The 16,738-nt window shown below is 43.6% G+C and overlaps 1 protein-coding gene across 1 annotated transcript in view; it reads right to left on the minus strand.

Moving 5' to 3' along the window:
• USH2A (usherin) overlaps positions 1-16,738 on the minus strand; it is a 391,128-nt gene that overhangs the window by 10,766 nt on the left and 363,624 nt on the right. The window contains exons 65-68 of the mRNA XM_075147080.1: positions 15,574-15,895; positions 2,909-3,118; positions 877-1,115; positions 64-281 (exon numbers count right to left, since the gene is read on the minus strand). Coding sequence (XP_075003181.1) covers positions 64-281; positions 877-1,115; positions 2,909-3,118; positions 15,574-15,895 — 989 coding nt within the window. The remainder of the gene's footprint in view (positions 1-63; positions 282-876; positions 1,116-2,908; positions 3,119-15,573; positions 15,896-16,738) is intronic.

Consider the following 16,738-nt stretch of genomic DNA (forward strand, 5'->3'; position numbering starts at 1 on the left):
GCTATGCAGCCCCGTGCATCAGAAGCGGGCATTGCTGATCGGTGAACCATTTCTCATACTCACGCTCCTTTTCCGTAGTGAAACCAATCCATTCTGAGGCGCTGCTGCCAACAGAGTTGTAAGACACGACTCGCAGGTTGTAAGTTGTGTAAGGCTCGAGGTTGGACACGTTGGCACTCTGGCCTTTTCCTGTATACTTCACCTCAGTTGGGCCAGGACTGCAAGCCTTCACTGCTGGCTGTAGGTTCAGGGGACAAGCCATATACACATGGAGCTCATAGCTGAGAAGAAAGGTGAGATTTTGATTAATCAAGAGCCTTAGTAGCGTAACTGCCAACCATACATTTCATCCTAATGGCTGTATGTCTGGCTACCAGAGAAGAGAATGGACCTGATCCCAGTTTTTCTCTTGGAGATTTTGGCCCCAACTGTAAGATGCTTAAGAGCAATCGTGGTTGTCAGTCACACTCACACTCAAACTGTTGATGCCTGTTACCTTGCCACTTCCTTCTGCAAATCAGGATTTGCCTTAGTAACTATGAGATGCAGCTGCCTCTTCGCTGCCAGTTGATCTCAAACCTTTTTGGCTCTGCAGCCACAGTTGTCAGGCAATTACTTCCACTCTCAACAACTCATCCTCTCCTCCTTTATCCCCCGCAATATTCTGCTCAGAAGGAAAGCAATTGTTGTGTGTAAACACCTCCCAGATGGCATTTAGGCCACACGGGATATCACCACCAATACTGGGAAGGAGGAGCATGGCTGTCACAACCGTCCAGTGCTCGCAGCCCTGCGATTCCAGCTCACGTCCAGGAAAATCGTTCTGCCACCACCCCTAGCCGAGGTGGGCAGTTTCGGCTGGGTGGCAGCTCCTACCTGGTGACGATGCCGTTGGGTGACTGAGGGGCGCTCCACTGGAAAGAGGCGTTTCTGGAGGTCACAGTGCGGATCTGCGGGGGGGGCTGCTCTGAGGGTGGAGCCGGCTGCGTGGTGATTTGGGCCATGGGTCCTTTGCTGCAACAGTTGAAACAGGTGCAGGCCTCCACGCCAATGGAGTATGTGGTAAAAGGTTTTAGCCCATGTATTGTCTGCTGGGTGGCAGTCCCTTCTGACAGCTGTAAAAATTAAGAGGGAACTTGTCACAGCTTCAAGCACCACAAGTACTAAATAAGAGTTATGGAGGTGAATTAACTCCAGAAGAAGATCAGCACAAGGTTCTGCATGTCCTTTAAGTCTAACATTAATACAGCTGTTGTATACCGGAAACTCTGCATTCATTTTTCTCCCATTATGAAGTTAAAGGGCACTGTTCAAAGGAAAAGACCACGCCATCAGTGGCCTCATGGACATCTTGAGTTGAGCTGTGACCACTTTATGTCAACTTGCAAATGTCATTCTCAGGAACAGAAAACCATTAAGAGGAAGCTCTGGGATAGTGGTACTGAAACAAAAAGAAATTAATGTGGCAAATAGCTCCATGATAAGTGTGCTAGCAAATACTCATGCGTATCTCACAAGCTTCCTCAACATGAATACAAGAGACAGCATTGGGAAGAGTGATACGAACGTGTCTGGTGGGTCAGTTTACTCACAAACAGGAGAATGTGCTCTCTGGCAGGTACCTCTAAGTCGAGGGTCAACATGATGCTGCTCTGCATTCAAACGGCCATGGGGCTGGGCGAGCCTGTTAGGAAATTCTCTTACGCTCAGCAAGGGAGAGCTGGCAGTTCTGGAAAAGGGAACGGTGCCCTCATTCTGAAACTGCTCGCAGGAACTGCCGCTTCACCTCGTTGCTGTAGTCATTTACGGGTATAGCTTCTTAAGCCAAAGAAATAAATATATGTAGAAAACACTCACGAGGGGCAACATCTGCTCCCATTTGGCAGCATGTGATTTAGCAGAGTGCAGCAAAAAATAGGCAGGAAAGAAGCAAGCAAGCAAAGGAAAGCACTTGGTACTTCTTGATGCCAGAGGCAGAGACGAGCCAGCAGCATGGCAGGTGTGAGGGGGTGGGAATGGAGGGCCATGCAGGCACCGACGAGATGAACTCGCTGAATCAGAGAGGGACACAGCCAATTGCACTGGAAGGAGTAAATGCGTAACGTGCGGTCGGTAGGCAGCTTAAGCTCACGGACGGGACTGATGACCTGGGAAGGTGTCCCTAGCACTTCCAAGTTGAGCAAGATGGGATAAGGGAAAAAATCCCATACAAGTATTTACCTACTTGTAAAAACCAAACAGATAGATAGTATTACAGACAAAAAGTATTCAAGTACCACCACTGATTTGGTGGTAACTGTTCCAGGCACCTTCCACAGCCCTAACCTTTCCCCACATCTCTCTATTTTATAACTCTAATGAAGCCCTGCAGGTTTCCTAAGCTGAGACTGGTTATTTCTGGACACCTAATGGTGTCTAGGCTGAGACACCAAACACAGAAGAAGTTGCTTGGCTACTTGCACTATTCTTCAGTGCTTTACCATGAAAGCCAACAAGAAAGATCTTAAGGGAAGCTCATGTACAGCACTTTCTTCTGAACTTCAAATCCATAGGCTATCCAAAGCACACAATCATTTCCTAATGGCTGCAGTTTCCACCTGCACAATTCGGACTGGCGGGAGCTGTCTGGAAGTGTTTCCTTTGGATGGTTAGCTGCCCCTGAACAATACTTCTGATTCCCATCACATTGTCAGAGCCCATCACCATGTCAGAAGTGTTTAATGATGAGATTAGTTCCTTGAGAAGCTGGTGGCACTTTAGCCAGAAGAGACCATTGCAGAGCAGTTAACAGCGGGAGTGCAGAGGAGGAAGACAGTCTGTAACCAACAGTGTTTGTAAGAACAAAATTGTTAAAGCTAGAAAATGCAAGCTCAAACGGAAGTACAGAAACAGTGTTGACAATACTCACCACCACATCAGTCCCTCTGGTATCATTAGAAAACAGCCTGTAGATACTGACCACCCCATTTGGCTTAAGAGGGGGGCTGATGTTCACCACAGCCACTGTGGATGCCACCGTGTTGAAGAGGGGAGCTCCCAGGCCCTCAGGAGGGGCAGGGCCCGTCCGGCAGCGGGACCAGCCGCTCGGCGTCCGGCCCGCTGAGTTTACCGACCACACCTTTGGCAGACAAAAACAGAGGAACTGTTAGCGAAGGAGCAAGCCTACAAAACATCCACAGTTAGCCAGGGATGCTACTGCAGCTGTGCTGACACCGAGAAAAACGCAGCGCAATGACACCCATGCAAAATGTCGCTTGGCTGCCACCCAGCACTGGTGTTGACCCAGTGACTTCCTAACAGAAGAGTGGGATATTTCCCACTGCTACTTTTAGGGAAAAGAAGCAGATCTCATGTCTCAGGCAGTGTGCGTTCATGTGTCTTCTTCATACCTGATCCCCAAACTCTGAATTCCCACCACTGTCTGTGTCATACCATGCAAAGAGGACTCCTTGAGAAGCTGTGATCAACAGTGACAATGTTTTCAAAGACATCTGAACAAAACCACTGATATCCAATCCTGCCACTTTCTCCCTTCTACACACTTTCTTCACGTATGCAAGCAGCCCCGATGAATTCAGCCTGGCACTGTGTGACACTTAAGTTACATTCACCTTGACTGAATCACACAAGCCAAATTCTAGTTACTCTTTAAAACCAGAAAGTTTTACAGGAACATCCTTCTCTTAAAAATATTAATGTATCAGTCATTTGGCAACATTTTCAGTAACCCATAATATAAATAAAGCCCATTGAAATGTATAGTTAAGTCAGCCTCTCTCATTTATTTTCACAACAACATTTGCTTTATTGCATAAGCACAAAGGCAACGGCTTCAGTTCCAAGATTTCAAAATTTAGCAGCTTGAATTAGGCCTGATTAAAAACCACATGTCTCTCTGAACTATGCCTACTGATTTTGTCAGCTTCCCAAAACCAGAGCGATCTGCAGACTACATAAAACTCAGCACTTATTAAACACACTCTCCAACAAATCTGCATGAAAATTAAATTTTGCTTTCATCAAGGAGTGAATAAACATATGGAAGGATGTATAATCTTATTTATCAAAAACCATTTGTATAATTAAACACGAATATCATAAAAGGTTGCCTTAGGTCATCATTTGCATGAGTAAGTAATTTGTAGAATGTCAGGTACAATAGACAGAATAGATGGATGCGTGAGCATATAGGGTTAAATTAGGCTCAATATTAGCCAACCACATAGTGATCAATCAGAATGATAGATCTAAATGGCAATACAAGAGGACTGTCTGAGTGATTCTTAATATAAGTATTCCTTAGTAAGCTTTCATGTCGAGCAGTTCTAACTACACTAAAACACATTCTTATGTGATCTACTCTGGACAGAGGTGCTGGGGAAGTGGATGGTGGGACTCTGCCTTAAAAAAACCAGGAGGTTTAGAAATAAAAGGTCTTCAGAACTGGCCCTGGAGTCCTTCCAGCTTGCAATATTAAGTTCCAAGACCACAGGACACTTCACAAGGAACCTGGGGAAAGAAAAAGGCCAAAAACCACCACAGTGGCTTTGAAGACTGTGGTTCTGCCAATTACAAACCCAAAGTTCCTGCCTGATTCCATCAGTAACATATAGCACCACCCAGTGAAACACTACATAAGTACAGATGATGCCCTACGATAAAAAGCCCAGCCAAAGCACTTTGATTTTCATTGAAATCAGTAATATATCTCTGTTGTGAACTTTTCATAAAGTCAAACTCTGTTCACTTTACTGCAGTAGGTCAAACCCTCTATCTCAGTTCAGTTCCAGCTGCTACAAAGATTTGCCCACAGTCGTTCATTTCAAGGGGCATATTTCTTTGTGGAAAGAATAAGCCACATATGGAAAGAGCAGCTCTGAGCGTGCCACTGGCATCGACTCAGCACTGACCTGAGCTCAAACGCTCCAGTTATATCCAGGCTGTGGCCTTAATGAGCACGGAGCGTAACAGTGTCGGACCTGGCCTGCTGAGCAAGCTGCCCACAGCAAAAATGAAGGTGATGAGTTAGGAACAGAGGCTTCTTGTGTAGCACAGGCATTCAGCCTCAGAATGGGACCCCCTCGGAATTTTGGAGGAGAGAGGGATGCAACTCACAGAAGCAGACGCCTCACTGAAGGTTGGATGGCGACACCTTCCTCCATCGATCCCTCTCCTATCATAGGTGCCTACGCCTTGTCTTTCAGAAAACAAGCCTTATCTCAGACAAACAAGGGCTCTTTCTTTCAAAACACTGTCTTAGGACAAGGGAAAAGGGGATGCTCATCCCCTTTCATACTACAGCTAAGTGGTTAAAGGACTCCTCCAGGAGGCAGGTAATTTAGGTTCAATCACATGCTCCAATGAAGGCGGTCAAGCCTGCCACCCTCCAGAGTGGGAATGCCCCAGCGGATGACCCTTCTTTGTACTTGGGGTGCTCCCAGTGCTCCCTTTGGGGCTGTTTCACTTTGCATGAACACTATGAAATCAAGGTTGACTGGGCAGAGTGCGAACAAGAGGGAGCAGACATGGTTCCCCAGCCCAACCCTTCCCCAGGGAGTGGTGGGGAGCTGAGATTGCAGTGTCCCTCTTGACATGCCTGTCCCTCTTGAAAAAAGGCCGAGGTCACGGCCGCATGTGTGTGGGCCTGACAGACAGGCATGCTCTGAGCGTGCCTTCTAGACAGACACCAGCTACTCAGCCCTGCCAAGACATGTTTCCAGCAGAAAGCCTCTAGGTCTGTGAAACTCTCTAATGACAGCTTCTGAGACAGCTGTGACAGCTAAACAGGACTTCTGAGGATCTAAATTCTGGATTTGCACTGACCTAAGCTGGATTCCCTTAACTCCCTCTGCTTCTGCCCAACCATCTGTAAAAGGATGGATGGGTATAAAAATATTTCCCTTTGAGAATTGCCGTCCAAGTAAATCCTGGTCAGCATTTGGAGACTCTGAGCAGTAAGTGCCCAGAACTGACTGCAGATGGAAATGCTGATGTTTAGCCACCTCTTCACATGAAGAAACGGGACAGCATGGCAACAGATGCCACAATGAGGAGTGCCTGTTAAAATCAGAGGTTTGGTCATGGCTCCTCAAAAAGTCACCACAAAACGGTCACGGATGAAAGCTGTTGCCTGGCTGGCCTGGTTAGACTGAAATTTCACAGTTTGGATTTTTGTAAAAAGCTTTTTGGGCTCACAAAAATTCCTTCTAAATTGTGATATAATCAGCATCAAAAAATATTTAACTGCATTCATATAGAAATGTAAAGAGCTTAATAGGCAGCAGTATTACCTGCTGATTATAATGTAAGAAGATTATAAAAGAGCACACAGGAACATGGGGCAAACAAGAAGCAATCACAGGTCAGGGATGTACTGAATGGCAAAACACAGACAGCAGAAAGCCACCAAAATTTTCTTATAACTTGGCTTTCTGAATATACTACCTCCAAAAGCATTAAGTCTGACATCATGGTGCATGGCTCAGCACCCTGCCAAAAGATGTGCTGCTGTTAATGGCTGCACTGTCCCAAAAAAGCCAGGAGAGGGCTCTGAAATCAGCTACACGGGTTACTATTTAAAATGCTTAATCGATCTGCTGGCCCCTGGCCCAGACTGCACTTTGAAGTGGAGCAAGAGAGAGAGGGGGGAAACCTCTCTGGAGACCGTCTATTGAGGGGACTGAAGAATTCCAGTTACAGATAACTAAGCTTGGGTTTTTTCCATCATATATGAGCCTCCACAGATTTCTGCTGTTGGAAGAAACCGATGATCAGCCGTCGCTCAAAATGATCACAGGACAACCTCAAGGTTCAAGAAGGGGCAAAACCTATGAGGAGCAGAAAGGGAAGTGCCGAGAAGATGGCCACAGCCTTACCACAGTGAGTCCAGCCTGTTCAAGCTTAGTAAAGCTGAGTAATGACTCCTCCCATAAAGGGCCACAAAATCACAACGGCCCGCAGGTGTAGATGCGAAAAAATCATGGTATTGTAGATGCTGACAGTGGAAGAAACCCATTAGATGACTTACTCCATCCCTGAGCCACGCAGGTTCATCTGCTGCAACACTCTTGAAACCCCAGGTCCTTACTGCGGAAGCTGTTCTAAACTAAAAAAGAAGATTTTCTTTCATCAAATTGAGATCGTATGTGAAGGTATTTACTCCGTACAGGAGGTACTAATGGGAACTGAGGGAAACAGCTGGATATATGCTTCCACAGCTCCTCCCACGCTGCAGGGCAAGAAAGGCATTAGAAGAAGAAAAGCAATGATAAACCAGGCGAGCACTATGGCCTCGCTGTGATGAAAAAGGGAAGTTGAAGACGCTGCCAAAATAAAGCACTCAAATTAACCCCCCTCAAAGGACAAAGATAGTCCAGGATTAAGGCAGAAAACACAGTCCATGGCCAAAAGTTCCCCAAAACAAAAAAGCAATCCCTTGATCACACGACTCCGATTACGTGAAGAAGCACAACCACGGCTGACTGAGCAGCAGTTTGGCAGAGGATGTTGTGCATGTGCTAACGCCCGCCAGCTCACAATGCTCGCATCTCAGACCTGGCTCAAACAACGTGACAGGTATTACGGCTGCACACACAGGGGCCAACCAGGAAGTCCCCAAATGGGAATCCTCTCCACTCCTGCGAAGGGGAGCCTCGGGCAGCCGACAGCCTGCAGAGAATGAGAAACTCTCCCTTACTGGAGAGATCTCGTTCACTTCTGCTGAAGCGCGGCAAGGCAGCAGCAGGCAGAAGGGTGGACTGGCTGGCGGTAGCTTGTCTGTCTGAAGGCAGCAGTCCTGAGCTCCTGCTGTCTTCCCAGGTCAGGGAGAGCTGGGATCCTCTGCTTTGCACACAGGCCAGATGCTGCTTGCAGGAAATCAGCAGAAAGGAGAGCGAGCCAAACAGCTGACCACCGACCAGCAACTCCCACCACGTCCTACAGGCACTGTGCATCATACCGCTTCGCACTGCAGTCCACCTGCAGTCCCTCATAGTTGCCTCTGTGAGGGACAAGATCTCAGCTCTGTATGTGGCAGCAGCTTGCACTGAGCTCCTGCAGGCACTCAGAAAACAGCTGTTTGCCTTAAAAAAATTCTTATTAGTAAATCACTACCTACCTTCGGCTTTGAGCACTGCTTAGAGCTGTAGGGCAGTTAGGTAGTGCTGTAGGTTCTGGGGAACCACAAGGTCAGACCAAGCCACCCCTTTCACGCGTGCACATAACTCTTTACTCCTGTGTGTAAGTCAGGTACACATAGAGGATCCACGGACTGCACACACCTCTGACTGCTGGTCTTTCCAAACAAGATTCAATGCTGGCACTACTTGGCGCATGCCAGGAGACACAAACTGTAGCAGAAAGGAGTTCTCTTTCTAGACTTGTTTCATGGAGGTCACAAAGACACAGCACTACTTTGCTCTGTATTTCTTCACTCAGATTTGTTCAATTTCTAACCCTATGCTTACATAAATGCAATGTAATTCTTTTCCAAGATAGCAAGACATTTTAGGGGTATATAAGATATGACATCAGCAAGTTCAGAAACACAGCATCCAGTTTTTAGTTGTGTTCGAACAACTGCAAGAGAATTGAAGAGACCATAATCTTGGCTGGTTAAAATTAGGGAAAACCAGAGCAGCTCCCTCTCACCATCAGTTGCAGCACCCTTCACAAGTCTTTCTTCTCATCAGAACTGACTGGTGGGCAGCCTGGGTAATTTGGAGTTACTTATGCAATGTCAGCACAGCTCAGAGCCCAAAGCTTTTCTACCAAAATCTAGCATTCAGCATTAGGATAATGTATTCACACCTGGGCACTGCAGTGTCAGGCAGGTATTAGCAAAGTAAAAAGTTTCAAAAGTGGTTGCAGTCTACAGGGGACAGAGCAAAGGCAAGGGAAAGAAAGTATTGCGTCCACTCATGACCAGGGGTACAAAAAGGTTGTAAACAAATGTGTGCTTTCTGATTGCCCATCCTCAGATCCATACTTTTCCCTCTTCAACATTCACTTAGCATCCTTAGGGAGGCCATAAACACATAATGGGATAGATTTTAGGTCTAGGCTTCTAGCACTCTGATAATTTGAGCCTCTTAACATTGCTATTCATCTCCACTGTTTAAATGCTAATAATAAAAGTACTAAACCCATTTTGGGGAAGGGAAAGACAACAGGCAAACACTTTGGGACTTAAACAAAATTACCAAATTCTAAAGGAAGCTCATTTCATATAACATAGTATAACACCAATAATTAATGAGAGATGTAAATAGGTTTAACTCTAAAAGGTAGAAAATTAAACAATTTGTTTCCTATGGGTATATAATGAGATAGTAACCAAGTTCCCATGAGAGAGATAAGCAGATATTAAAAGGTCTTTCCAATACCTGTAATGGCTAAGGGCAACAGCTAATTCAATAGATTCGATCAAAATCACCACTTCTTTCTCCACTTCTGATTTATTACTTTGGCTGTAGTTAGTCATCACTCATTTTAGTTTGCTTTTCAGCAGTCATAAATTATGCCTCATAAATAAAAAGATACAATCAAGGAAATCATATCAAGTCATCTACAGCCCTGGAGTATATTTTCCCCTGGTACTCACACTAATGTCTTTTTAAAGGATAGCTTGCCATGGTTTTGAATATGTCAGAATCACAATTTACTGAGAAGGGTCTTGCAAGAGTGGTGCTGTAACAGTCTCACTGGTAATTTTGGAAGCCAACAAATCCAGTCTAATACCAGTATTTAGTTTAATGAACAAAAATCAAGGTTTGTTGCATCAACGCACTGTTTACGCACTTGCATTTAGGATGGTGTTGACAACAGAAACACAGCGTCTGAAATGGGGCTTAATGAAAGAAATTGCGTGGTTTCAAATGCCCTCCCTACTGTGTACCCTCTACCAGGGGAAAGGAAGCATCTCGTTCTGCAAAAGGGTATTTAGAGTAGGTATGGCCATCACATCAGTGAAACAATATAGTTATGTCTGCTTTACTTTTCAGAAGCTGAGGTCAAGCTCGGTAGCCTAATGCAGGTGTAGTATGAGAAACTCTCTTTACTTGGAAGGAGGGAGCACAATGAAACTTGTAGGGAAAAACACTCTTCCAAACAAAACGAAGAGGGGATAACAAGCAAGGAGTGCAAGGAAGAACTACATTTTATTTTATGTTACTACTTTGTAGTGCTTCTTTCTGTCAGGGAGATGGGAAGAAATGGTGAATTAAAACAATGAAAAGGAGCCAGATATGCGGGATATTACCAGTGGATGACTATCCATCAGAAAACCAGTTTCACCCCATTTTAAGCTGCAGAAGTCACTGAGCTGTTTGTCAGTAACTAAGCAGCACAAACTGGAGCTCAGCCAACGATTTGACAGACAGCTGGTAAACCAAGTGTTATTCTTGTCATCTCAGAAAAGTGACCAAGAGGACTGACATATTCTGCACTCCATGTAGTTGGTCCTTCCTGCATCTTCGTCACTTTGCACACATTTTTTTCTCTTTATCTCTCCAAGGTCAGAATATGATTTGTTTTCTCTTTGAGAGTCCAAGATGGAGGACCCAAAACATATTTTCCCTGGTATATGTCGGGGTATTTCCTAGACCCTTCACTTGGCTGCAGTAACTGGAGTGTGAGAAGCATGCTTTACAAGCAAGAGGGATGCTGTGCCTCCCACAGCTGTCAGAGGCAGCCAGCTTCAGCGCTGCAGACCTTGCCTTGGTGCACCAAGGAGAATAAACCTCTGCAGGGAGCCATAAAACTTTCTGAAAAGGGACAATCCTACTTTTCTGTCTTTTACATGTTTCATGCCTGCCAAGTGGAAATAAGGATGTGTACTAAACCAGGAAGACATTAAGCCATTAATCTAAAGAAGCAGTCTTAAGGACACAATTAAGCACAATTGTGGAAGAGTGACACTGCACTTGCATGGAAATAGCACCATACTCCAACAACTCTGCTTTGCAGAACAGCACTAAATGCCACAATTCTCTGTTCAAAAGGGCCTTCCCTTAGCTGAGAAAAATAGGTCCGACTCTATAGGTTGTTATATGGTAACATCGCACACCATCCTCAATAATTCCTGAGGAGAACCTATGCACTCTCAGAAATATTTCAGGAACCAAAAGATTACACTTGCAAACTCATTAGGCCTCATGAGTTATAAAGTTTGTTTAAATCTTTTTTTTTCAGGAAGTCGTGCAATTGCATCTGTTTAATACAGCTGAGGATCTCAGACAGCATTCCAACAAATATCTAAAGGCCAAATGCTCTAGAGAATGCAAATATATAAATATAAAAATAGACCTATAGAGGGAATTTCAAAGATCTAAATAATTATTTCCGAATATGGGACAGTAGGCACCTTAGTGACTCTTAAAAATCCACTGATACCTAGCAAGGGCCAATATGCTTATGTCGATCTGGCCCTCAAAGAATAAAAGTGCATCCTTGAACAAGAATGACCTAAGCCTTTAGGGGGCATAGTCCCTTTGACCAGCATGAGCTGCTAAAGTCACTTCATCATTTTTGAAAGTGTAACTTTTGCATCTAGTCTTAAAAGCCCTAAATATTCAGCTGACATTTCCAGCAAAAGAAAAAAAAAAGCCAAAACAACCCAACTCCAAAATCCTGACTTCAGATCCAAAGAAGCTGTCAGGGTTCATTGAGCTAAATCTCAGTACCTCCAAAAATGCTGGAGAGAGTCCCATCACAGTACTTTGATTTTATCTCCATTCTGCTGGAGGAAATTCAGTTGCATTTAAAGTTTTATGTCCAGCAAACAAGCCTCAAATGCAGAGACAGCAGAATCAATATCCAGTTTAAGTGAAATATAAATCTGGGTTTCATCAGCATAATAGCAAAAGCCAAGCCCTATACTTATGAATAACTTGTCTCACAGGCAAGATATAAATTGTCAACAATGGAGAGGCTCAGAATAGATCCCAGAGGACTGCTGCAAGTGACATAAGCAGAAGACAAACACGTGCATGCAAAAACCTCTCACAGTGAAATAAATGGCCACCAGCGAAAAAAAAACAAAAAATGATTTAGGGTCCCAGTCAACAGCTCAGCTTGGTTATGGAGTAGAACTGAGATAAAAAGCAAAGTCTTGAATACAGCATGGTAAACCACAAGAGTCAAGAGACTTTCTTTGTTACCCGCCACTAATAGATCATCAAAAACTTTGGCTCAAGCAAGTCTCTGTGCTATCAACTTCCCAAAAACCAACTTCTGACTGAGATAATTGAAAGTTGGTGCAACTGAGAATATCCCACAGCCAACATCTACAACTTCCAGCTCAGATAACAACCTGGAATGTTTTTCTTCATCTATGAAAGATTCCTAACTAATAAGTAGGGCTTGGGTCTGCTACAATGCTGGCTACCTACCCAGCTTCACCTGCACTTGAATTCGCATTCTTCACAGATCGTGTCCAAAATAGCAAGGAGATCTGGTCTAACAATAGTTCTGCTATAAGGAAACTACAGTAAATGGAGAGCAGACCTCACACTGTTATAAGCCTACAGACAGGTCCTACACAGGCATTAAAGAAAAGCTGGGAGAAAGAAATGGAAACCTTAATATTTGTAGATAGTAGGACTCAAAACACAAAGAATTCACCCCAAAGCGTGCCGTTTCCAGGAAAGGTTTAACAGCTTTGGTCACAAGAGAAGTGACAACTGAAAAATATACCCTCGTATACCTAAAGTGAAATAAATTTTCAGGCTTTAAGTAATTATCATTTTTGCTTTGGAACATATCGTTCTAGCATCTCCTGTACTGCTAGGTTCAAGAAGACGTCGTTAAGTAACTGAAGGAAATCAAATAACATGACCTGCAATCAGCAATAAGAAGCAGTCAGCTCACAGATGATCATCATTTCCTTCAGCACAAAGCTAACAGACACATTTTTCGCACTGGCGGTTACCTTCCAGACATGCTGCCAATCCAGAAACATCAAAAGGAAAAACACCAAGGTTTGTGATTGTCAAGCAAAGAAGAAAGGCTTTGTGAATGCTGCAGTGAGTACACTTTTCTAGTAGCATCCTAGGCTCTCTTTTCAATAGTTTTATAATTGTCCCTTCAGAATCCTTTTCTTACCCAGATTAGAGCTGCTGGAACTGATTTATGAAGAAAGCCACTGCACTCCTCCCTCCAGGCCCCAGGACCCTGACAGTAATGGAGCAAAAGGCAACAGACACAAGTTGAAACAAGGGAATTAGACACAAACAAAAATAAGAGATATGTAGTCAGAAATCGGAACAGGGTGCTCACACAGGCTGTACAATCTGCATCCTTGGAGATTCAAGGATGGAGAACTTGATCCAAAACGCAACTGGCCCTGAGCAGCCTGCTCTATCTGAACCTGCTTCAAACAGACAGTTAGGCTAGATGCCTTCTGGATGTTCCTTCCAACCTGCATGAGTCTGTGCGTCTATGACACATGTACATGTAGCAGCTGGATAGACTGTACTGTTGATGTGATAAAGCAACCTTTTAGATTTAACTCTTTATGGTTTCTGGCTATCAAAAAGAACACAACAGTAGCAGTGGAGCACAGCTACCGAAGAACCCAATCTGTAAAATGCACCCTCATCAAATTTGTGGGTGACACCAAACTGGAGGGGACCAGTCAATATGTTCAAGGGCAGGTCTGCCATTTAGAAGGGCCTAGAGGAATGGGTCATCAGGAGCTTTATGAATTTCAGCAAAGACAAATGCAAAGTTTTGCAGCTGAGAAGGAATAACTCCTTGAGGCATTACAGGAGGGAGCAGCTCTGCTGGAAAGGACCTAGAGGTCTTAGTAGATAGAAAGCTGAACATGAGCCAGCAGAGTACTCTGGCAGCAAAGATGGCCAACAGCATCTTGAGTTGTTTAACAGGAGCATAGCCAATTAAAGGAAGTGATTACATGCCTTTACTTAGCACTTGTTCCATTTTGGCCCGCGAATACAAGAAAGATATTGATAAATCGGCTTGAGTTCAGTGGAGGGCCACCAAGGTAATCAGGGGGTTGGAGAACTTGGCCTATGAGGAGAAGCGGTGGGACTGGGGCTTGTTCAGCCTGGAGAAGAGATTGCTTTTGAGGGATATGATTGCAATCCCACAGCACCTACTCACAGGCTAACAAGAAGGTGGGTCCATGTTTCTCACAGTCGTACGTGGAGGGGTGGGAGGGGACAAGAGAAAACAGCCATAAGTTTAAACAAGAGAGGTTCAGACTGGACGTAATAAAAAAACTTTTTCACAATGAGGAGAGTCAAGCAGTGGAACAGACTGCCCCGAGAGGTTATGCAATCTCCCTCCCTGGAGGTTTTCAAGATGCAACTGGATAAAGCCCTGAGTGACCTCATCTGAGCTCTTAACTGACCCAGCTTTGAGCAGGAAGTTGGACTGGATGGCCTCCTGAGACCCCTTCCAATCTGAATTATCTTGTGATCCTATAAAGCAAAGGAGCCTGTAAAAGAAAGATTGCCACCACCTTGCAGGAGCTCAAGAGCTGGAATGCACCGTGTTTCATATATATCAAAACAAATCCATGCCTTGAACAAATTTTTTTAAATTTTTTTTTTAGGAAAAAGGTTCTAAAGACTTTTGAGCATTGCCAAACTCATCTTCATAATATATCATGTGTACAAATATTGCATACAGAATCAGTAGTGAGGTTTACTGGTATCCTGTTCGGTGGCAAATAGGCGTGCCTATTCATAGACAACATCATATTCAAAAATCAACTTCATCATGCTACGATGCTACATCCACTTATTTTTAGAAACAACAAATTCAAGGCTGTTTTTCTGGTGAGGGTCTAAACTCTACTAACTCATATAAAAACTTGGGAAAGGTTTCAGGTGGTTATAAATAGCAAAGTTCTTAGTTCATAGGCTGAAATCAAGTAAAGCCCTACGTTATCACTAGTACTCTATGATTAAAAAAAGATGCTAAAAATTGTGACTTTGACACAGAAAAGAGTTACAGGTGAAAGAATGGCAGAACTGGTCTCCTTGTTTTATCTTAGCCTCATAAGAAAAACAATTGTAAAAATAGCTATGTGCATGGGAAGTAACACCAACCATCAACAGCAAATCCACCTTTGAACCACCCATGAAAACTGCTTGTGATCCTAATATCTAATTTAAAAAGAAAACAACCCCAGTTCCTCTTGATGTAAACTACTTTAAGATCATAAAGTGAAAAATTAATTCATAATAGATTGGGGAAGGATGGAAAAAGAAAGAAAAACTAATGAAATGAAGCTGCCTTTTAAGAACTAGAATTTCACACTACTCACATAACATTAGAGCCTTGCAAAAGCTCCAGAGGGTACACAAACATTTAACAAAGGAACACAGGCACGATTAAGCTAAAGAAAAATGAATGCTGAATGAATTCATTGCTTGTGCAAAATTTTTTTCAGCTTCTCAACTATTTAAAATATATTAACGATAATCATTCAGGTATCACAATACTAACATTAGAAATAAGATGTGTATGTTCGTTGTAAGTGTAAAGTAAGGTTCTCAAAGTGTACTGAAATCATAATCAGAGCTGCTAAATGGCTTCAATTCCCACCTGATATTCATATTCTGTGTAAGGCAGCAACTTGTCATCTTTGAAGGAGGTTGAAGAACCATTGTAAACAAGCGCGAGGTCTAAATTTATGTGGGCTCGAGTCGTTCGCCTTCTGTAAAGTTCATAGTATAAAATCTTCCCATTTGGCTGCTGTGGGCCAGTCCACAGGAGGGAAGAAGTTGACTGGAAGCCCCCGGCTCTGGTCTGTATTTCTATGAGAGGGGCAGGCTGCATTGCCGGCGGCGCCTCCAGCGTCTGTACCGATGCCCACTCACTGGAGGCACAACCCAGCTCTGTGCAAGCTTGGAGCTGTACTTCATACCTTCGGGAACACAAATGAGGAACAAAGTGATTAAAACACTGCAAATACAAATATAGGCTGTGCATGAAATCTGGGGGATTTCTTCATTTCTCTTGGTCTTTGGCATTTTTTAATATGAAAACTGTTTGTATCAACATACAGATTATATGCTGTGCCTTGAGTAGCAAAAAGGAAGAACGCTGTCTTCTGGGTTTTCATTTGTTGTTGGTTTTTTTTTTCAGAGCAGAGTTAACATCTGCAGGAGACAAGTGATCAAAATCGTTTTGATTTTGACGCTATGAATCAAAATGATGATTCATTGTAGGAGATGATTTGGATATCATTTGAGAGCTATAGAACTTCACTCTATTACTCTTCTCTCTTTGGATTTAGATTAGTTATATGTAAATAGTAGACAGACTTATCAACCATGTAACACACACAAATTATGCCTACACAAAAATATAAGGAAAGGTCATGTAAATAATTAAGAATTAGTGGGGAAGATATTATTTCGGTATCAAGTGTGTTCCTTCTGTAGCCGAGTCTGGTACCCTCTCTTAAGTTTTAGCTTTCAATTAAAAACAAGTCGCCTGTTTTCAACTCAAGGGTGCGAACATGTTCCTGGTGTGACTCCATTAATCTTAGCTCAGCTACACTGGGAATGGGCTAGCTAACTGGTCTTTGCCTCCCCATCCCGAACTTTGTCAACTAAAGCCCTATTTATTCTTGAAGGCAGACATCTTGCGAAAGATACGCAAGTACAAGACTGCAGGTTTTGGAGTTTATAGCAGAGTAGTGAATTGCCCCTTGTATTAATTACAACCAAAGTCAACCCTATGCAGTTCATCAAGATGATATATA

This window comes from Calonectris borealis, chromosome 3 (genome assembly GCF_964195595.1).
Source record: "Calonectris borealis chromosome 3, bCalBor7.hap1.2, whole genome shotgun sequence".
NCBI classification, from domain to species: Eukaryota; Metazoa; Chordata; class Aves; order Procellariiformes; family Procellariidae; genus Calonectris; species Calonectris borealis.